At 41.9% G+C, this 22,709-nt stretch overlaps 1 protein-coding gene across 1 annotated transcript in view; it reads left to right on the top strand.

The window, feature by feature from the left end:
• insra (insulin receptor a) overlaps positions 1-22,709 on the top strand; it is a 53,616-nt gene that overhangs the window by 17,779 nt on the left and 13,128 nt on the right. The window contains exons 3-6 of the mRNA XM_088310405.1: positions 13,663-13,999; positions 20,313-20,452; positions 20,536-20,680; positions 22,266-22,474. Coding sequence (XP_088166531.1) covers positions 13,663-13,999; positions 20,313-20,452; positions 20,536-20,680; positions 22,266-22,474 — 831 coding nt within the window. The remainder of the gene's footprint in view (positions 1-13,662; positions 14,000-20,312; positions 20,453-20,535; positions 20,681-22,265; positions 22,475-22,709) is intronic.

Here is a 22,709-nt window from a genome sequence, read left to right as displayed (position 1 = left end):
AGTCAAGTAAAACCATACGATTCCATAAGTAATAGATCATTTGTCGCACATCGTTGCGATATGCATATTGCAAGTGCCGTTATCGCAATGACAATAGATTTCTTGTATATTGTACAGCCCTAATTAATATACGGTATAGGCCGAAAATATTTGCAGGTTTAGTCTGCTTGCTCTTGTTTAGACAATCGTCAACTCTTGTTACTTTTACAAGGACCAAAGCTGTAGGTGGCATGAGGGACGTGACTGCACCTTATTAAACCATCGTTATTGCTGGCCATGCAGCGCATAATTTGTTGTTTTTGGACACCATAATCCCCTTCTGGAGTAATTTGTAATAATTGTGTTGGTCATCTGTGACGTTAATCCATTAACATATGAGCCACATCACTGTGTACTTTTCACTCAGTGAAAGGACAAGTCACCATTAATTACTTGTCATTGTTGTGTCTGTGCAATTTACAGGGAAAAGCAGTACACTTGTCACCCACATCTGCAAAGTTGCTGATGCAATTATTCCCGACCCGCTTTGTTGCTCAGCAGTTGTTCGGTAAAGCAGACGCCAGCTGCTGCCCTCCCATGTTTAGAAAACGGAGGCAGTGTAAATTGCTGGACGTGAGCCAAATGCGGAGTTTCTTTCCTTCCCCCCGTAGACGATTGACTGGTTAGTGGATCAAATTTGATTCAAGAGGGATTTTCACTGGTTCGGTCCACAAACCCTGGGAGAACTTTGCTGCCAAAAGCCATCAGGGTTTCATTCCAGCAACAATTGGTCCCGACCAGATGTTGACCCACATGCAACAAACTCCAGTTATGTGCTCGCCACAGTCACAGTTGAACCTCAGCCACACAGTATGACACTATGGGGACCCTGAAGAAGATTGGCAAGATGAGCGGAAGCCTAACAAGATATGATTATTATGGAAATTTAGCGGGATGTGCAGAAGCCTATGAGCATATGATGTTGAAGGCTTGCTCGATATGCAGGAGTTTAGTGAGATACTCTGATACATGGAAGTTTGACTGCTAGGTAGAGCCTTGCAAGATATGCATAAGTCTCCCGAAGCACATGAGAGCCTAAGGCGATATATGAAAGTCGAGCAAGATAAGCAAAAGCCTAGCATAGTGAGATATGCGGCAGCCCACGGAGTAGTGATGGCAAAATGAAGCTTCAAATTTGCTTCATGAACCAGTTGTTGTATTTTTAACTCCTGTAGATGGCATTGTTGGATTAATTAAGGGTTTGAAAAATAGCAAGTCAGTGTGCTTTCAGCCCAATGTTGAACGGAGAGTGCCATCTACTGGAGTCCAAAAATACTACAAATGGTTCATGAAGCAGATTTGAAGCTTCATTTACCCATTACTACCTTAGAGATGTCCAGAAAGTAGAAGTCTAGCAGTATATGATATCTATCTCGCGAGATATGTAAAAGTCTCTCGAAACACGCCGAAGCCTCGAGAGTGATGCAGAAGTCCAACAAATTTTGTGGAAGCCACACGAGATATGTTATGCGGGAGTATAGCGAGATGTGACATTTTTGCGCGATATGCAGAAGCTCTTCAAGATGTGTTGTTCACTAACGAGATTTGGAAAAGTTTAGCGAAATGAGAAAATATCTAGCAGTGTTTGATTTTCAGAAGTCTTATCTCTCTAGATATGTAGAAGTCTCCAGAATCACGCAGAATAGAAGCTGAGCAAGATGCAGAGGAATCTAGCAAGATTTGGTCAATTAGCGAGGTGATTTGCGGTGAGACATGTGGAAGTCTAGCGAGATATTCAGGAGAGTGGCAAGATATGCGAGAACATAACGAGATAGGCAGAAGCTTGGCAATGTATATACGAAAGTGTAAAGGAGATATGCAATATCTTATGGTGTTATATGTGGAAGGCTTGTGCAATGTGTGGAAGCATAGCAAGACAAATAAAAAAGAAATGCGGAAATCTAGTGAGAAATGCACAAACCTGGTGACGTAAGTCACCTGCAATATATGCGGGAGCCTCGCAAGATGGATTACTATCTAAAAAAAAAAAAAAACACAAAAAACCTAACTGAATATGTGGAAGTCTAGCATGATATCTTGCGTGAGCTCTACGGCTAACTTCCACTTCCACAGGCTCATTTCCAAATTGTACCATTTGACATTCATAGAAATCACACTTTATCGCTATAAAATGTACCCACTCGTTATAATGGAATCCATACATCGCTACTTAGTTGACAATGAGATTCGGCAGCTATTGTAAGAGGCATTGGATGCACACTCACACAACAAAAGAACTTGACTCCAGATCCATGCGGCTTGACCTGGCTTAGCGCCCATGTTTGGAGTCACAACCCTCATGTACCCTGCCCCGCTGGGTAATTTTAGATGCAACCAGAGCGACCGCAACAGATTTGCTCCCTTTCGCGGATGAATAGCGCACATCCTTTGGGCAAAGTGGCGAAGCGAGGTTGCAGGAGACTCTGGTTAGCCGCACTGATTAGATTTGGCCTTACTCGCCTGCATGAACACGTGCCATGTCCACAGCGGCCACACCGGCTAATGTTGAGATACGGTCTTGTTGACTGTACTTGTGATCTCCGCTGTTCACAAATCTGATTGCGCTTTCTCACTTCCTACCTACTCAGTTATGTTGAGGGCAACACGCTGTTAGCAAAATCAACCTCGGACGATGTTTATTTGGAAAACGCGACCGTGCTAATTAGTTATGTCCCAGTTTAGACAGACTATTTATTTTCCTCCTTCATTAAATATATTAATCCCTTTTCTGAGTTATGAAGCATAGATGAACTTTTGTAGAGTAACAATTAATTTTCACATTTTCAATCAGTTCCATTGAGTGATTAAATCAAGAGTGTCGCGCGTCTGGCATCCAAATCTGATGCCATCATAAAACCTGTAACTGCACCGGTGATGCTTGAGTGACATTTTAACATTCTTAACTGTCACACTGTCTTTAAATTTATCTGGTAGTGGCATTCTTGTTTATTTTCACATGGTCAGTTCCCTTTTTTTTTTTTTTTCTTTGGGTACATTAAATGCCTTAGCGGCAGCCTGTTTTAGATATTATCCTAACCTCCACGCACCTGATTCAAATGAGAGCTCGGTAGCAGGCTTGTGCAAAGCTTGCTGGTGAGCTAATCATTTGAATCAGGTGTTTTGGAGCAGAGAAACATGTTACGAAGGCTGGATTGGGGCTCCCGAGGACCGGACTTGTATATATTTTTTTATTTATTTATATTCCACCAACCCAGTGGATATTATGCAAACTTCAGACAGGAAAGCGCCAGAGCTGAGGTTTGAACCATGAGCTTCTGAACTGTGAGGCAGCCATGCTCACCACTTGGCCTTTAGCGATCCCACTTTGGCAGCAAAGAGTGTGCTATTCTGTCATTATTTGGTTCCGCCACTTACTACTTCCAGTGTATCCTAGCAATGTGTGCTATCCTCTTATTTGCACTGCTAATCTTTACCATCTCTTGCTCGCAAGGAAAATTAAACGAGCGCCTGTATCTCCCACATGACTGTGTTATTAAAACACATCTTAATTACCCTCCTTGGGCTGGAGTTGATACACAAGAGGCGGCCATTTGCCAGCATGCGTTGCATAATTAATGATTTTCTGCTGATTGGTTAATACCTTGTGGACAAAAGACAAGGTGAAGATGTCCATCATGTATGGACAAGATTGAGCTTTCAAGGTTCAGTGTGCGTATAAGATGAGACCTATAAATCACACCTGGACATAACTTATGCATGGGGCCGGGTATTGTTTGGTGTTGCTGCTAGGAGACAGAGGAAGAGTAACAGTGTGGTGTAACGGCACATTAAGCCATCTGTCACTCTGTAGAGGAAGGAATAGCGAGGTCAGCGGTCACTGCGGCGGACGAGGACACTTCACGATGCCGCCAAACTGTGGCCCCTTCTCCCACTCGGGGCTACTGCCGACGTCCTCAGTGGCGCCACTGCGCTTTCCCCACTTCATATGATTGTAGTGGTCAAAGTTGACACAGCGTTCATCCTGATTGTTTCCCGTCTTTGTTGCACCATTTCCGCACCAGGATTATGAATGGACGGAGAGAAAGCCAGCGGAACCAGATACTTTTCTGATAGCGCTGAATGAAACGATAGAGGCTGCTTTGGGAGGATTTGGGGTTTACGATTATGCTTAATCAGTTTGGGATGTAAGGGAATTTGTGACCTGAAGAAATAATGACGACTATGAGTGAATGGGCTTTCACTAGCCCAGCGCTTTTCCACCTGCAAAGCTCTTCACACTGACTCCTAATTCACCTCCTGATGACGCACGATCAGTATCTTGCTAAAGGTCGCAGGAGCCGGAGATTGAACCCAGAACCAGGATACGCTCTTGAATGAATGTTGTGTGTGTATGGGAGGAAACCGGAGTACCCGGAGGAAACCCACGCAGGCACGGGCAGAACATGCAAACTCCACATAGAAATACCAGAGCCCAGAATCGATCCCCCGTGAGGCGGCCGTCCTAACCACTCGACCACCGTGCCGGCCGCTGTTTAGCCACTTTGTCTAAACACTTTCATGACCCATTTCATAATGGCTGAATACCCTTTATTTTTATCAACCAAGTTCTGATATTCATCACTGCAGTATTAACAGTTATTACAGCTTGTGCCTGAGAAGAAATAGAATACTTTTCTTGTCGATGACGCACTTGGTGAATAATTTGCGGTATGGCGTTCCACTGTTAAAGGAAATGAATCTTATTATATAATTAAGCATGAATGATGGGTTCTTTTACTTCCTCATCGGTAAACTGATTGATGTGATGACGATTGGGCTGACATTAAGCGTAAGTGTACATGCGAGTGCTGAATAAGGCGCAAACAAACCCACCAAACTGAATCAGTACATTTGAGTCTTGAAGTTCATGTGGAAAGTGCTCGGTCTCACTCTCTTGAGTGTGCGGCAGACGATTCTGTTATCCCCTATCCCCACCCCTCCATCCCCCGGATACACACACATGCACACATAACGTGAGTGTTTCCCTCTGAGCTGACTTCACCACTCTGGCACTTGCCAGGAGCTGCACCCTGCGAACTCTTTGCCGTACAGCTACTGGAGCCAGTCCTGTGGAATCCCAGACATTTCAGGCATCCAGCACAAGCCGGGCGGATAGGCGTTTTTCCTCACTTGGCGTGCGCTGGCCGCAACCTTCCATTCTGTACAGACGTTTTACTCTTGACTTTTTCATTATTCACGATTTAGTTGTTTGTTTAAATTGTAATTGATGTGGAGAGCACGAACCAATCAGTGCATGTTGCAGAATTTTTGCCCAACCACAGCTGCGTTTGACATTTACTGTGTGCTGGTGACTCTTTTTCTAAAAAGCAATTTCTGTCAAGCATAGCCATTCAGTCTTGATTTGCTTTTAATGAACCAAGTTCCGACTTTGGATTTTGGGGACCTTTTCATGAGAATAATGCAGTGAAATTGTTTTTACATTCTCATAACCAATCCAGGGTGTACCCTGCCTACTGTACGAAGGCAGCTGGGATAGGCTCCAGCATGCCCGTGACCCTCGTGAAGAGAAGCGGTTCAGATAATGGATGGATGGTCGTATAGATGGTCAAGACAAGTGGCAGTTATCCTTTACGTTGTATTAATGAACTTATTGCGGCCTAGTTTTGGTTGCATTTTCAGATCATCTACTGCAGATAGTCCACACTATTGTGTAGGGGCCTTAATTTTTTTTTTAAGTCCTCTTTGAAATGAAAATAACTGTAAATCTGAAAAGTGTTGTTCATGTCCGTGCCAAATTCAAATGATTACAAAAATGAACATGTACCGTATATAAACGCTGGAAAACAGAGATGGTGAAAAGCAGTTTTATACTATCAGAATTCATTTAATCGGGTCGTTAAAGCTTTATGTATGTTCTCTTAAAAACAACAGAAAATATGGTATTACCAATTTATTTTTTTCTGGTGTCATGTAGCTTTATTTTAAATATTTGTGTGTCCAGAGGACTCTTAAAATCAACATTTAATGTCAAAATTGCTCGCTCTTCCAATGTTTTGATTGACAGTGAGACCCGGAACCCAGTTAAGACTCCCAGGCCATCTCGTGCGTCATTTGCCTGTCAAGCAGAGGCCCTAATTACCCGTCACCGCTGCATGTGTTCATCATTTCTATTCCAGTCACGGACAAACTGCATATCCTGCTTTCAGGTGGCGTTGACAACTGCGGGGCATTCAAAACAAAAAGTGACGTTCCTCCTACTGCCCCCTCCCCCCCGTGTTGTTTTTCTGTTCTCTATCATTGGAGAGCGGAGCCCGCTAATGAAATTGTTTACCTGTCGTCAACCCCGTGGGCTCGGACGAAGCCCGCCGCTTCTGCTCCTGAATCAAAACACATCACGAGCGAGGTGTACCGAGAAAAACAAAACAAATACACTCTTCTCATTAGAATATGTTTTTTCCTGAATGTCAATAAGCCGAACACATTCTTGCTGTTTGTTCAGACTATTGTGGATGATTTGAAGACCTGCAAGTCAAGGAAATGTTTATCCTTAAAAGGTCTTGCAAGTGATTATTTCAACTGGCTAATTGTTGGTGACCTTCCCTTACTTGTCAAGGATAATTTCAAGTTCAACATCGTCCTTATTAAAAAAATAACCCCCCAAAAATACAAGTAATGAAGTATCAAAGGATATATCAAAATGTTCTTTGTATTTATTTTAAGTTTCACGTCATACATCACTACAACAAAACAATCACCCTTCACGTTGACCTGCACAAATGATACAGATGTTTTTCCGGCTTGTAGTTGGTAAAACCGTTTTTATTGGTCGTATTTTTCCTATTTGCAAATGTATGAAAAAAAAAGCTAACTGTGTAAAAATTGAAGCGCAATGAATACTTTCTAGATGGACTGTACATTAATGGTATGTCCTTTGCAACAAAAGCGTGAAATACACCATAACTGAACACAATAGTGATATCAGTAATGTCTAGTATCTATGCAAAGAAAAATGTGGTCCTGCATTGTGTTCTTACTGGTCCCTGTTGGACTCGGACTTCACAACCGTCATGGAATCAGGCATCCTCGGGTAGGAATGAGGCCTTTTAGATCTGAATGATATGACAGATAGATACAGAAAAAAATCCAATACATCACTTATCTTCCAGTGTAACTGCAGTTTAGACTAATATACCCTCTAAATGTGAGCTTGATGTCATCAAAATACACCTATTAGTGATACTGTAGACCCCACTATATGCAAGGGATAGGGATTGAGGTTGACCACCCAAGAATAGCCAATTTTCTGAAAGGGGTCATCCAAGATGGTCCATTTTCCAATAACAAGCTCAAATTAGGTATTATTTTCACAGGAAAATGATTTTAGCTTGCATTTTATTTTTTATCTATTTATTTTTGGAGAAATCAGTGAATCAATAACCATTTGAAAACTGCCCCCTAAGAGAAATGACCACGCCCCCTCTTGTCTTGGTGGGAGTCACGCCACGGACCATAAATACGTCGCTAATAAGGAATATTGAACTAAGTTTGCCGCTTCACCATGGTTACAGTATACATTAAATACCATATTTATATTGTTCAGAAGTTGTCTCCATCTCTTAAAACCCGGAAATATATTTTTAGCGTGCATGAGTGGCAACTTAAGACTGGTGCTGCGTTCAAGTGCGCCATGGAAAACGGGCAACTGTCACACTTGGAGTCACAAAAAAGTTTCGATTAGGCACCGAAACATGGTACCGTTTGATTTCACATTAATCAGTACAGAAAAGGTAGTGACCCATCCCCAACTATATACACCAAGATTTGCACAAACAATGCAAAAAAAACATTTAAAAAAAAAATACAAAATACCGAAGCTACTGTAATTGTGACCACAACTAGGATGCTAAAAGTCACCACTGATCATCATGACTCATTAATAATAAACACTCACAACTTCCACGAATGGCCAACAGTGATGTGATTGTACTAGAAACTTACATTGTGGTTTGGTTCAGTAATTTTTTTATGTGAGATGCCTGTGATTCACACTTTAAATATGTTGCATTTGGAACATTAATAGTTCAGTTTCAACAGAAACGTCTGGTACTCATGCTGCCTTCCTGTTTGGAATGTGTGTGAGACAGTCAGCGTTTTATTTGTCCGTACTTGGATTTGTCTCTTCTGGGTTTTCGGAGGAAAAAAAAAAAAAAAGAAGAAACTAAATACTGCCCTTCTCACTGGAGTGGAATTTTAAATATCATCCACCACGCCGCTGCTCACACCATTTTGCATTTTCTGCCCTTTTGATATGAATTTAACACACAAGTCCCGAATAAGTGGTTGTTTCATGCCAAATTGAAAAGGATACCGGAGATTTATTTTAGGGCTGATGGTGATGCTTCTGATTGTGAGAAAAGCTCTTTGTGGTGGTTTGGGGGGGCTGGAACAGATGAATACAAATCCAGTTAATTTTAATGAGAACTTTTTTTGTGATATTTGGGTAAATGAAGTTACGATCTGGGTCACGCAATGAAATCAACTCAAAAGTCATAGTCATAGAACATATATGCCCGAATGTACGTTATCACTAACGGAGCGAAGAAAAACGCTTTGCTTTCCGCAAGGCCCATCATGCTAAATAATTGTGGTGATTATTCAGAGATTAGCATGTTTTATAGAGTGAATAACGATGTCCTCACGCTGCCTGGCAGATCAATGATGGCTTGACTGAGGCCGCATCTCAAAGGCCTCTTACGGGTTTTGACCCTGTTATCCTTCAGTGTGATCGCTCTTGTTTGGATGACTCACCCACCGGTGTCATTTTGATTCTCTGGTGGTCCATTTTCACTGTGTTTAAAGTCCTCTATTTGTAGTCTCCCCCTCTAGAACTACATGACAAAATTTTTCAAACAAAAGGCAAATAGACTGCTGCTGTTTATTTATTTTCTTGTTCATTCAAACCTGCAGTTGACTGGCTGATCAAACATTAACCACGGTTATTGATCGTCTCTCTACGATGTCAATTACGCTGGTCTCTGCCATGTACTCTACAATCCTTGTGGCTCACCAATGAAAACTAATTTTATTACCTCTTTAAGCAGCTCAGCCGGATGGCAAAATTGTACTTTTGTGTTGGAGCACACCTATAATTCACTATAAATTATCAATCAATTTGATTTTAATTCAGAATCTCAATGTAATGTGGAAAAAAAAAAGTTTTTACCTTGCCACAACATTGTCCAATAAAGCCATTATTACATATACACACCAAATGGCATATTAAGTTTGCACTTTTATTTACTTAATTTCAACCATATTTTTTCCATGGTGGAATGCTAGTACAACAAAAGAGGATCAGGGCAGTATGAATTTATTTTGTATTTTCTCTTGTCAAAATTATATTTACTAGCTCAAATGTGCTGCATAGAGTCACTCACCTAAATCTTTATTTATAAATCTTTAACCTTTATTAAATCCTTGTTCGTGACTGAGATGGGAAAGGGGATGGGAAACTCTTTCAAGATATAGTTTCACCCAAATGGGTATAGTATTTTTGGGAGTCATTTATAATTCATTATACGCGGGGTCCTCGGTTTACTTCTGAGTTCTATTGCTATGGCGGCGTAACTGGAATTTGTATCAGAGTCGGTTACTAAACTATTTATGTAAACCTCTGACCACAACTCTACATATACAATGTTTTGTCGCTATATCAGCACCACTTAATCACAGATTTATGTGTGGAACATATTTCCTTCCTACAAGACGCATATGTTGCGCCTCACACAGAGTGATGCTGCCGAAACCGACCGAAGTGTTGCTCAGTGTGCGAGGTTCGGCAACCAATTTTCATGACTGGCCAACGGTTGGTCACTGTTTTTGCTGCAATTCAGAATTTCATTGTAACATTGTCCAAAAGATGTTACATTTTCTTTTCCAGATTTTAAGCGAAAGCCACAGTATAAATATATTTTGTGTTTTTGCAGGTAGGTATGGAATATATCCCCTGCGTTGATCGGAAAATGCATTCCCATTGGCGAGTGCGCTGTACATAGTTTTTAGGACACACAGAGCCGATTTTATTGTTCCCAAAAAGGATGAATGTTAGCTACAGCAGTCAAGCTGATTAACTAATTTGGTCTTACTTACAAGTCAGAGTAGGTGTCGGACACCTTAATTGAGTTTACAAATCGGCTAATGGGTTGCGGACGTGACGAACATGACTTAACACCTGAGACGTTGCTGACTTATTTAGAACACTGGTCATGAGAATTTCGTGAATGCGCCTCAGAACTATGAAGCCAAAGGTATGTGCTGGAGGGCCTTTTTGCCTGGAGCATTTTTGTTTGTCTGAGATATAAAGAATTTGAAGCAGCTGGAGTATGTTTCAGTCTGTATGATAATATTTGTTGGAGAACCTTCCCCACTCTTGCTCTCATGCTGAGCAGCTGTGATCTGCGAGGTTCTGAAAGGGTTAAAACTGGGGGCCTGTCTTCCTCGGAGTTGGGGAGAGGCTGTTTGAATGTCTAGCCTCCGCATCTAGCCAACACATTGGCTCAGGCCGAGGGTGGATCTTTTGTAGCTTTGACGCTCCGGCATGGAGCTCTCCTGCTGGATCAGGAGTCAGCCGCGTGTGTGTTCGTGTCAAAGGCAAAGTTGAAGGACGGGTTTAAAAGCCAACTTTGGGGCTTCACAATAAACGGCATGTTGTGTTTCTGATGCCAAGGGCCGTCCGCCCTTGTGTTGTTAAGCTACTAAAGCTGGTTGAGCGACTTAGGTAAGAGGCGGTTATATCATAACGTTTTCCCCTCTCACTGTGCCCCGCAACCGCTCCTCGCATTCCCCCTCTCGCTGCCATTCTCATGTTGCTGAAGCCCCCCCCACACACGTGCACACATGCTTCCTTCAGAGGTGATGAAAGGACACGGGGAAGGGGGGAGTGTCAATGTTGAATAGGGCGTTAGAGCAGTGGCCCCCAACCCTTTTTGCACCACAAACCCGATACAAACGTGCAAATCATTACAGCTTTTTCAAAAATTCACAGTACTTGCAGAAAAGCCACTCAAGCACGGGTAGAACACAAAAACTCGGTAGCAGCCGAGATTCGAACCCCAAACCACAGAACTGTGAGGCAGATGTGCAAACAACTAAGGCAACTGAGCTGACCTATGCAGATTTAAACACAATAAACCGCTGCTTTATGGGCATAGTTTAGAATTTCAAACTCATCTTAGAAAATTGCCCTTCAAAACGGCTTACAGATTATTGCATTTCAGGAAAAAAAAAATGTATCAGACATGCATATGTAACAAGTGGCAAAAAGTCTGTTATTTCCACTAATAACCCAGGCTAAATTTAGCTCCTCCCTGACATGTAAAGATTTTAGTCTCTTGGTTTCTACATTCCTTTCTGTCAGGGTGGTAGTAAGATGTAGCTGAAGTGCAATGTGCCTATGCAAAGTACAATTGGCTTTACGTTACACAACTGCACGTCTAAGGGAAGAAAACACCATTAAGCTCATTTAATGTAGCCTACAATCGCTAGTTAGAATGAATTGTAATCCCTTCACAAGTGGGTGGTTAGGATAGAGAGAAGATAGACACAGCTGCTGTGCACTTTTGAGTTACCTTACTGAGCAAACAGTCACAAATACAGTAAACACAAGCACATTCTTAGACATATGGCCTCAAGTGACACCGTCACTCAACACGCAGAGTGGCTAACGGCTTAGCCCACTAATAGCAGCCAGTCAACTCTTAATTCTCATTTGCTGACTTCCATGCCACTCATCCAGCCGGACCCGCTTTTTAAAGGCACACACACATTCAACATCACAGATACTATTGTGTAGAACTAGAGGATGGCGTCCCCATTTGGACAAAAAATAATCACCTCACATGCATATATTTTGGTATTTTATGCGCAAATCTTAAAAAAACTGTCCATAACAAAATTGATATTTGGTCACTTCTTTGCAGTTTTCTTCTATCGCAGTGGTAGTGTGGAACTTAACCCCGGTGGATAAATTACTAATGCTCTTCAACGACCCAGTGGTCCAGGACCCCGTGCTAGAAGGTCATCTACATGATGCTCATGCGACCCAGCACATTTGGTTCACAGCTCTTGATAGTCAACACAGAAAAGTAATTACAAAAACAACTGATTACCAAGTGTCATGAGTTGAATGCTACTCAGCTGTTGTCACATCGTGTACCACGACCTGCAAAAGAAGCTGGCTCATGCATCTTTACAGTTATTATGACACATAAATACCGCCCGCCCCTCCCTCACTCTCCCATTGCTACTTAATCCAACATAGAAGTGGGGTTGGTACTTTTTATTTTGGGTAGGTGCTGTTTGCCTCAAAGAACCTTTCGTCCTTGTCCTCACATTTACACTTGGAAAACAATACTCGCATGCACACATGCGAGGAGCCTTCACACCTGATCTAGTGTTACATAACAGGCTTATTATTACAAACACACATATGCAGACGCATGCATAAACAGCCACCTTGCGCCTTGCTATCTGTCCTTCAAAGCCCAGAAAGATCACTGGCCTTTTATGTTAACCTGCAACAACCATTCATCTCTCTTTCTCTGCTTAGTGAACACACGGATCACTCTGTTAGTGTTAATGAAGATGCACATTTTTGTTGTCGTGTTCTCTTGAGTCACCCGTCACACATAGTTTCATGTTACAAAAGTGTCTCGCTTGCAAAAGATGTCAACCGTCGCTCGTGGTTACTTCCCGCCGGCCGACGAGAGCCCTTCCTCATTATCGTTTGTCTGGTGTCGAGCAAATGTCCAATGTCCGTCCCCCCCTGCTGTTTGTATACAATAACACTTGTTGTTAGCTGACTGCAAGATGATCCCCTTGGCTGCTGACTGGCTCAGTGAGGGATTTCACTCTGGCTGATGAGCACTTTTATGGAGCAGTAAAGCTATATAAACCTCTTTATTCCTACTGGTTGTGTGCTACCTACCTATAGCGTGGGGAATGTTTAGGGAAGGCCTTTTACTTCGAATGTGTGGAGGCAGCATGATGGACAAAGTGGTTGGCACCTCCGACCTGTAGTATGAAGTTTCAGGGTTCAAATCTTGACTGGGATCATATCTCCAGTTTGCGCTTTCAAGTCGAAGAAAAAAAGCTTCCAAAAGACGGCGCGTATCTTGAAAATGTCCTCAGTCGGGACACTCGTATTTCAAAGCCAACACGGTATATGTATATGTGTGCTCCTATTTGCTGTATTTTGCTGGGTTATGTATTAAAGATGTGTTTGTCAGTTGTAGCAGAATTTTTGCAGGATATCTGCGTCTCCCTCGTCAGTTCCAACATTCTAAATTTGTATGCCGTAAAAGACGGCCTCTCTAAGAAGGTGGTGTCAAATAAGTTATTTAGCCAATGGAACATTTTTTATGAACAAATTCTTAAGAGCCATCATTCAAATAATGCAATTGAATGTATTTTCCCTTGAAATGAACCCGTGAATAAACGGAGATAACAGCGCCTTCCATGTGACTTGAAGGGAATTTATATTATAAATGATGCATGTTATTTGGCAACCCAGATTAAATCTCCTTTGATCCACCTCTAAAACTCCCAAGGAATGGCCGCTTTAAAGTCATGATGGATCCTGACCTCCTTTTGTCTCCCCCACAGTGTGTCCCGTCCATTGCAAACACCGCGCCTGCACCCGGAACCAGCAGTGCTGCCACGAGCAGTGCCTCGGCGGCTGCCTGGAGCCCCAGTCAGCCGCGCACTGCGTGGCCTGCCGGGGCCTCCAGCACCAGGGCGGTTGTGTGGAGCGCTGCCCTGACGGCTTCTACACCTTCAAGGGCTGGCGCTGCGTCTCTTTCGCCTTCTGCCAGCAACTCCACGACAGGTGCAAACAGGAGAAGGAGCGCAGCAAGAGCCCCGAGTGCCAGGAGTACGTCATCCACAATGGCGCCTGCGTCCCAGAGTGTCCCTCTGGCTACACCACCGTCAACTCGTCCACGTAAGTCCTCATTTGCCTTAAAAGGCTTTCATTTGCTAATGACTTTCTCACTCAGTCCATTATGCCGTAATTACTAGATTGACACGAGCAGGGGTGTAGCCAGACAAAACAATTTTCAGTGGGGTGACACAACAGTTCAGCTAAGGGTGGCGCGTACATACGTGGATACATGCGTCATTCTTTATAATGAAGGCCGGGTCTAGACGGGCATGTCCGATGGGGCAGCCACAAATCTTGAGGGGGCATTAAATCATTGTAACCTCAGAATGACCATCAGAATTGAATCCAGGCACTCTCCACGAGTGTTCAGCTGTATGTCACTGGCTGAGTCTGTGGGGAGAATGAGATACACAAGGATGAGACAAGTCTGCTGAAAGTTTTGCAGGAGTGGAAAAGAGAAGATGCGATTGTAAAATATCAGCCAGATTGCAGCAGTTGGGTGGGCGCGGGATTTTGTTTAGGGGTCTGCATGCACTGATAATTAGTGCGCAGTCTATGGCAGGTAGCAGACAGTGCTCTCTCCCTGTGCTGTGACACATGACAGGCAAGCAAGCGCACACACTTTGTCCTTGGAAAATAGGCTACAGTATAGCTCCAAGAAGAATTTGGTTTCTGGTTTTGGTTGTTGTTGACTGGACAAATAAAAATTTTCATGAAAAATATTAACTGTTTTTTTTTTTCATGTTATTCGCAATTATGTCACTACACAAAACACCATAAAAACGTTTTCTTTATGAACAGCTCATTTACTTCGCATTTGCATTTTACTGCTGCAAACTGCTATTAGGAACCTGAGACTGACTCATTTGCAAACTGAAGGGTGATTGGAAGTTGGGTCTCCGCTTGCTATAGACAGATATTCCTCGCAGCGAGCCGCCAGCAGGCCAACACTCTGAGCAGAGTGAAAAGGGGTGATGGAGCGGAGTTGAGAAACATGACACAAGAATCAACAATGTATTTTATGTTTGAGTGGGCACGCAAGACATTAAGACGGTAAGAAGTGGAGTGGAGGAGAGAGGCACGAGATAATAAAAATATGTGAAATATATTTGGGGGGGGGGATTTAGTTTGGGAGTGTTAGTTTATCTGAGGGGGCCAGGCCCCCCTCTAGCCCCTGCCTAAACCCGGCGGCCCTGACACAGTCGGGGTTTCATGGTATAAAATTCACTTTTATAGCGTTTTATTTGCCGTTGCTTTGCTTTTGTGTGGCGGTGGCCAACCTACTCGCCAATAGAGTAACAAGCGTGGCCTTTGCCACCTTTGGCCGCCGTGTATCTCCGCCCATGGACACAAGTAAACGCTGGCTAGATTGCACGTCATTGTTTTTATGTTTTTTTATAGATTTTTAAAAAAATAATTGTTTTGTTTTTTTTTTCCGTTAAAGTACCGTGAACCCCACATATTTGTAGTTTGACATTAGCATTTTAATGCTCTGGTTGAAACAATAATAGCACTAATTTAGTGCCACCTGGTGGCATATTTGCATTATTGTTAGGTTTATTTATTTATTCATTTTTAGCTGTCCTGTTTTGTAGATGGTCCTTGAATGCAACTGTGAAACTCATAGTATGTTACTGCTTTTCTCCTACTAAAGCCCTGTCTATTCTACTTCACTGTTTGCGTTTGCCTGTATTCCTTTGCATTTTATTTTTTTGGTTGTTAACAATGAAATAATTAATGAGGGAATGCCATTTGTGTGACGTGCTAGTACCCATATTTGTTCGCTCGTGAATGATGTCGCGTCAGTTTTTCGCTAGCTTGTTAAGTATGGCTAAGACTATTAGACTATTCATGATCCTCATTTGGAGTCAAATAATATAATTATTGATTCCAGTTGTTCATTATTTTCACCCTTCAAGGCAGAGCTCAGTGCCTATCCCCCACCAATAGCGAGTGTTCACTGCACTGTGATGCCCTTGCATATAGGAGCGAGCCACAGTCGCTGATGCACTTTTCAGCTGTTTATTGAATGCCTGGTGAACAGTAAAACACATTCATGCAATAGCCGCTGTCAGCAACAGCTCAAGCCCAGACACTCGCACAAACACTCGCCAATGTCCCAAGCCAACCCATCAGGCTCCTCCTCTTAAAGGTAAATATCAAACTCACAGACACCAGATGCATTCAGTTCGAGCATTTTTAAATGATTTAAAGAGTGTGGTTGGTGTTAAAACTTTGTTTTGTAATGATCTCTCTGTAGTGCAGATTTTCACCTATAGTGGGTGGGCTTGGAATGTCTCCACCACGCTGAATGGGTTTCCCTGTTGTTATTTGATTGTCACGTCAGAAGATGCATTATAATAGTAGACCCTTTAGAGGCCAGTATTTCTCCACTTTTTGTCTCCCATGTGGCACTTCTATATAAACCACAATGGTAGGAAGACGTAGGGCTGTGCAATTAATTGAAATTCAAGTATGATTATGATTATTATGCTCACGGATTACATAATTGAATTGTAAAAAAAAAAAATTATCTTATACAGTATATATTATTTTATACAACATTGTTATAACAGTACTCAATTAAACTCCATTGCAATGTTACTTTATACAAGGAAATCATACTCTAATTATACATTTTGGTCCAACTACTCTGCAGACTGGGCTGATTACACTTAAATAAAGCTCAACTGTACTTATCACAGAATACTGCTGTTTTGAACAATCCGGAAATCTTTCAGATTTTCCTGCTTTTTTAGCTGGCTTGACTCTCTGCACGTTGTCTCGCTCCACAAAATTGATGGCCTTTAGCTCGCCAGCAGTGTCTGCTTTGCCACTAAGTGAGTCAGACATGAAGTGTTTTCCCCTTTGCTCTACTTGACTCCATTTACCGTTTTTGTCATATTTACCTAACCGACTTCCCACTCTGGATCGAGGATTTATACGTGCGCTGACCTCTCGACAACCTTATTCACATCGCTCCCCGACAGCCTCGCGGACCTTAACAGGGAACTTGCATATTTTTGGATGTGCCTGCCAGCCAACGTGAGCTCCCGGCATTCCTCATCGTTCTTGTCGGGCCATAGTGGATAAAAATCTGCAGGATGTCACACAGACGTCTTGTCTCGCGTTGACAGATTGACAGCTGTCAGCAACAAAGTATCATACATTTACTAATACAGCATCTGACAAGGTCACTGATAGTAGCAGTATAAATATTGTTCCTCTATGATGTCTGTATGACTATTATATTGCTTTGTGGTGGCCCCAGATGCACAACCCAGAAGGAGCAGCACAATGAATTGGATTACAACATAAAATCATGAAGCACAGTTTAATTCTGAACCTTTTATTTAATTATGTTATAATTCTCTGTTCCGTATAATGAAGAGTAGTTTTTCCTCTAAAAAAAAAAAAAGAAAAAAAAAAACAGCCCCAACAAAACAATAGGGTCACTGAACTGAACGAATAAATTACTTGCATAGCTCTGCAAACATAAACATTGATGTGTAGTAATACTCTTTATGATACATTTATTTTGGAACTCTGTAGTTTAGTGTTTGACTGTTTGGTGTTTATCTTTGAGTCTGTTGCCACATTTACCTCCAACTGAACCCTTCTCGTACTGTCGCATATCAGCAGTTTTACTCCCGCGCTGCTTCCGTCACTGCTCAACTCTCGCCGCGGCTCAGAATAAACGTTGCGCTCTACGCACATGTGGCACCGCACTGAGGGAATGAGGTCAGTGTCGATTGTGTGCTCGATGATGTTTTTCTTCTCCCCGACGCTGAAACTCACATATTTGGCCACGTTGTTCTTGTTGAGTTGGCGGCATTTTTAAGTGCTGCAGTTACTTCAATTGGATGTTTAGCCGATTTAATCTGTTTTTAATCTTCAAGTGACCACAATACTAGCCATTGTTCGCCTCTTATCACGTATTTAGACCACAAAGAGGAGTCACCGCAAAGAATAACACGGTTAACTTCGCTGACACCGTCGTGAAATAGCTCCCCAAATAGATTTTGAAAATTAAACCCCAAATCCAGTTTCATTTAGCTAAATGAATTTTGATAGGCAATAAATCAATCCCCGGGGAAAAAAAATAGTAAGTCAGCCTTATTGGTTTGAAGTGGATATTTTAGGATCTTTTGGTTTATAATTTCTGTTTGATAGCACGCCCTGGGAATCTTATGAAAATTCTGCCCCAAAAGCCAGTTTGATTTAGCAACAAGGCATCTGGAAGCCACGTCTTTCATAAGTAGACCAACAGAAAAATCTCAAGAACCCTTGCAGACACAGTAAGAATTTCCTGCTATTTTCACATGGATGCCGTATTCTTAGATCACTTGATGTTCTGCCGAAATATATTGACTGCATATTTAAAGAACACATTTACAATTAACCTGAATGCAAACCCTTAAAGCTCATTAGTAAAGAACATTTAATTTTTACAGTCAATGTCAATCAAAATCATTACCTTCAACATAAAATACACACGTATACCAATCTTGCGGCACGCATTCATAATACTAGGTGCAACAACCCGAAGTAAAAATAAAGTACGGAATTGTTAGGAATTAAAAGGTTTTTGTGTCATTGAGATTTTTAGATCTGATTTGAATGAATGGGCCATCTGAATCGCAGTATGTAAAAATGGTGTCTGCAACTTCAACAACATGTGGTAGACATATCTACCATGAGTAGACACAGTTTCAAGAAGCCATCCTGAAAACACAAAAATGATGCTGTTTTGCTTGGAAGCAGTCATTTGAGAGCCAAGTTGGCCCTTTCCAGAGTCCTTCTCGAGGTCTCGTCCAATCGCTACTAACTTTGAACCCCATATAACAGGATGAGCAATGCTAAATTGCAAGTAATTTTGGGTTGTCATCTCTATATGTGGTTTGAGCCTGACTGCAAACTTTCAGTTCATCGCTCCAGCGTTTCCTTTTTTTAAATGTTTATTTTATTTTATTTTTTTATTTATTTTTTTTTGCAATTGTCTCTGTGCTTTGCCAAACAAAACCGTTCTGTCATCATAAAGACGCCAGACCAAAATACTTAAGCACCAATCACACCAATGACCCCAAGCATAATGTCCACCGCTGGTGTCTAATCCTCGCTTTAATCACAACCTTAATCACTTTAGGGGGGGGTAAAAAGAAAACAACAACACCGGTGTGTCTGCTGAGTGAATCCGTTGTGATGTACTTTGGGATATTTCTTTGTGCTCATCAGCACCGCATTATGAATGATGGGATTGCACAGATGGCTATTCAGAGGAATCATTTAATACGGTGGACACACACAGCTGCGCCTATCTATTTGTTGTGGGAAAAGAAGTGTTTGGAAAACATTACACAAGCCAGTTTGTTTAACCAGGTTCAGAAGAAAGGAAATTGAGCTATTTTCTTATCACACTCTTACTTTAACTGTTTTAATCATAGTGCATCTTGTTCATAAGTCACTCTCAAGACAGGAAAAAAAAGAGGAACAAAAGCCTGAAGTGTTGAAATGTCAGACGAGCACATTTAGCAACGGGAACATTTATTCACTAATGGCCTTGATATTTCTCTCAGGATGCGGAGCAGATAGGCAGGATAAGGAGAAGGGCATTGCCGTCATTACCACGGCAACCCCGGATTACCTACTTTCGCCCTCTGTCTCGCCCTCTAATGTTCTCATTCTTTGCTGTTTGCATAAACTTTGGCGCACATACTAAACAATCAGTGTTTATTGCAAGATAAACATACAGACGACATGTGCTTGTTAGCCTTAGTAGGACAAGGAACCATATTTAGTTGCTTTTGAGCCAATTAGAAGATGTAGATGTCATTTCTCCTAGCCCTCTGAAAAGAGAGGTAATATTCCACAGCCACATTGTGGGGCAAGAAACATACTTACTGGATAGTGAAGTTTGAAATAACATAAAATTGACTAGACTTGGGCATAAAAATAAAAATCTATTTCTCATATCTACCCGGAAATGAACATGGGTGCACACGACTTTACAATACACAACACGTGGAGGGATCACATATCTACAATGTGGTATTTAAAACAAAATAAAAATGACTATGATGTAGAAATGCTGAGGAAAATAAACAAACAAAGTAGACTGGACAAAGGTCAGAAACATGGGCGCATCTCCTGGAACTTTAATAAATGACGGCGCTCCACTTAATATAGTCCATAATTGAGTTTCACACTTGAATCATTTTAGAGACCATGTCTGTGCCTTGTTGCTGTTTTGGTTAGCAACAGACTTCTAGTGAGCAGAGCATCTACTTTTCTTTCTTGTCTGTAAGGTGAACACCGTTTCCAGTGTTTCTACAGGTGTAACAAATCAGCATATTTTTGTTTCTTTTTGTTTCAGGCTGAACTGTACTCCGTGTGCGGGGCTCTGCCCCAAGGTGTGCATGGGTCTGAAAACTGTGGACTCGGTCACAGCAGCGCAGGCGCTGAGGGGCTGCACCATCCTCAATGGCAGCCTGGTCATTAACCTGCGTGGAGGAAGTAAGCACCCAAAAATCACCACTTTTTAAAAGTCTGACCAGTTAATATTACAAACTGTTGGTTGTTGTTGTTTTTTGCGACAGACAACATAGCAGCAGAGCTGGAGGCCAGCCTGGGCCAGCTGGAGGAGATCACCGGCTACCTGATGGTGCGGCGCTCCTACGCCCTAGTTTCGCTGTCGTTCTTTCGCAAGCTGCGCATCATCCGTGGAGAGGAGACGGAAATCGGGTGAGGCCCTATCCGCTACCTGCTGCACTTTTTTTGCCCAAGGAGGTCCTCATACTTCTAATACCATTTAAACATGCCCTAGTCGTGCCTCGCTTTTTTAGCAGTTCACTTTTGCCGCTTCACTGCATCTGTTTTTTTTTTATCCTCTGCGTTTTTGCAAAGGTTCTCAATTTTGTAATCCCGGGGCTCACATGTTTGTGTTGGTTGTTGCAAACTTGTGACACACTTTTATGGAAGTTAAGAACAATAAAGCATTCTTTTGTTTGAAAATACTTGTACAATGTAGAGGTATTGAAATTAATTGATTAAATTGCCAACTAATGTATTACCAAATTAAGCAACTATTTTGTATATGTATTTTTTTTTTAAACAACAACACTACGGCAGCTCATATTAATTAGCTCATATTTTCCCATAAATATGCCAGATTATAGCCAATTGCTAATTTGCATCTGTCCTCCCTGTCCCTTTTAATAATCAAGTCAACATTTGCCGCCATTGTTTAACTTGAAATTATCCAAATTCTCAGAATTCAGCCTCTCAACAGTAATTATTCTCTAAGACATTTGCAAACATCTGCTTTCACTTTGGAAAACAATGACCAAACCAGTAACTAAATAAGTTTCAAAAAGGTTGGTTAGTACAACATCTAGCCCTCTTGCTTAATATTGTTTGATTGTTTTGTTTTGTTTTAACCACTAAACGTATAATAAACAGTAATCAGGGAAAATTGTTTTGTAAAATGTGCTTGAATGAAAAATAAAATGTTATCCGATTTAATCGATGGAATAATGGATAGAATAATCAATTCTAAAAATATTTGATAATGACAGCCCGTGTGTGTTGTCTTTTTAAATTTGACAATTCCACCAAAAGCATATTGCACACTATGATGGCCGCTACCCAACGACTGAGCTGTATGTTTACTGAGTAAACTAGTGACTAGAGCACAAGTGAGTAACATTTCCTGTTGCTTACCGAATATTTTCTATGTGGGAACTTGCTATGCCTCTGTATTGTGCACAAAAAAGCTACGCAAAACGGAATACAAACATATGTATTTGTTTATTAGCTGTCCACAACCCATGCATAATGGAGGTTTGTCAGTGTTTTTTGAATAATTTTTGGAGGGGGGGTGAGAAAAAAATGCATTCCACCAGCCGGTCGCTATCCCCTGCGGGTAGACATGTTCCACTGCAAATAGTAAACTAAATATTTGGTTGCTACTTTGCGGATTTTATCTACCGTGGGCGTTTTGTTCTAGATCGCCCCGCCATTGTGAATGTTTCCATTCTTGGTTGAGAACATAAAGTTGGGCTGCAAAAAAGGACTGAAACACTGAACTGTTGGATGTGACTTCGACAAGGTCAAATGAAATGCAGCTGTAAAGGTTACAGTATAGTCATTCTGAAATTTCACCGGAAAGCCTATCCGTGCATCTGATCAGGATGCTTGCTGGACGCCTCCCTGGTGTGGTGTTTTGAGCACTTTCACCAGGAGAAGGCCCCAGAAACCATCCGGAACACGTTGGAGAGATGTGTTATGAAAAAGTTATCATTCTTCCATCTTCCTTGTCCTCCCCTAGCAATTACTCCTTCTATGCGCTGGACAACCAGAACCTGCGACAGCTGTGGGACTGGTCCAAGCACAAGCTGAGCATCTTGCAGGGCCGCGTGTTCTTCCACTACAACTCCAAGTTGTGCATGTCCGAGATCCGCAAGATGGAGGAGGTCACCGGCACACGGGAGAGGAAGAATGACATCGCGTCCAAGACCAACGGCGACCAGGCCTCGTGTAAGTCGTGTTGCCACGGCGACTGATGCATATTAATTGTCGTCATTTCTTCAAAGTCTTTTCTAAAAAATCACCTTGCTAACAAGCATGATTTTCTTAGTCCGTTTAAAAACGCAAGTTACTTCTGGAACTACAGTTCTATGAAACCCGAATGACCACTTGTACTTTAAGCAGGGATGATATAGAAGTACGACGCTCCACAACACTGCGTTTGGATTAAAGTAACTTCAAGAAA

Source organism: Idiotropiscis lumnitzeri, chromosome 12, assembly GCF_059441095.1.
Source record: "Idiotropiscis lumnitzeri isolate Australia: NSW breed Sydney's pygmy pipehorse chromosome 12, RoL_Ilum_1.0, whole genome shotgun sequence".
Taxonomy (NCBI): domain Eukaryota; kingdom Metazoa; phylum Chordata; class Actinopteri; order Syngnathiformes; family Syngnathidae; genus Idiotropiscis; species Idiotropiscis lumnitzeri.
The sequence above is the reverse complement of the archived record's forward strand: the minus strand, read 5'-3'. Positions and strand labels throughout refer to the sequence as shown.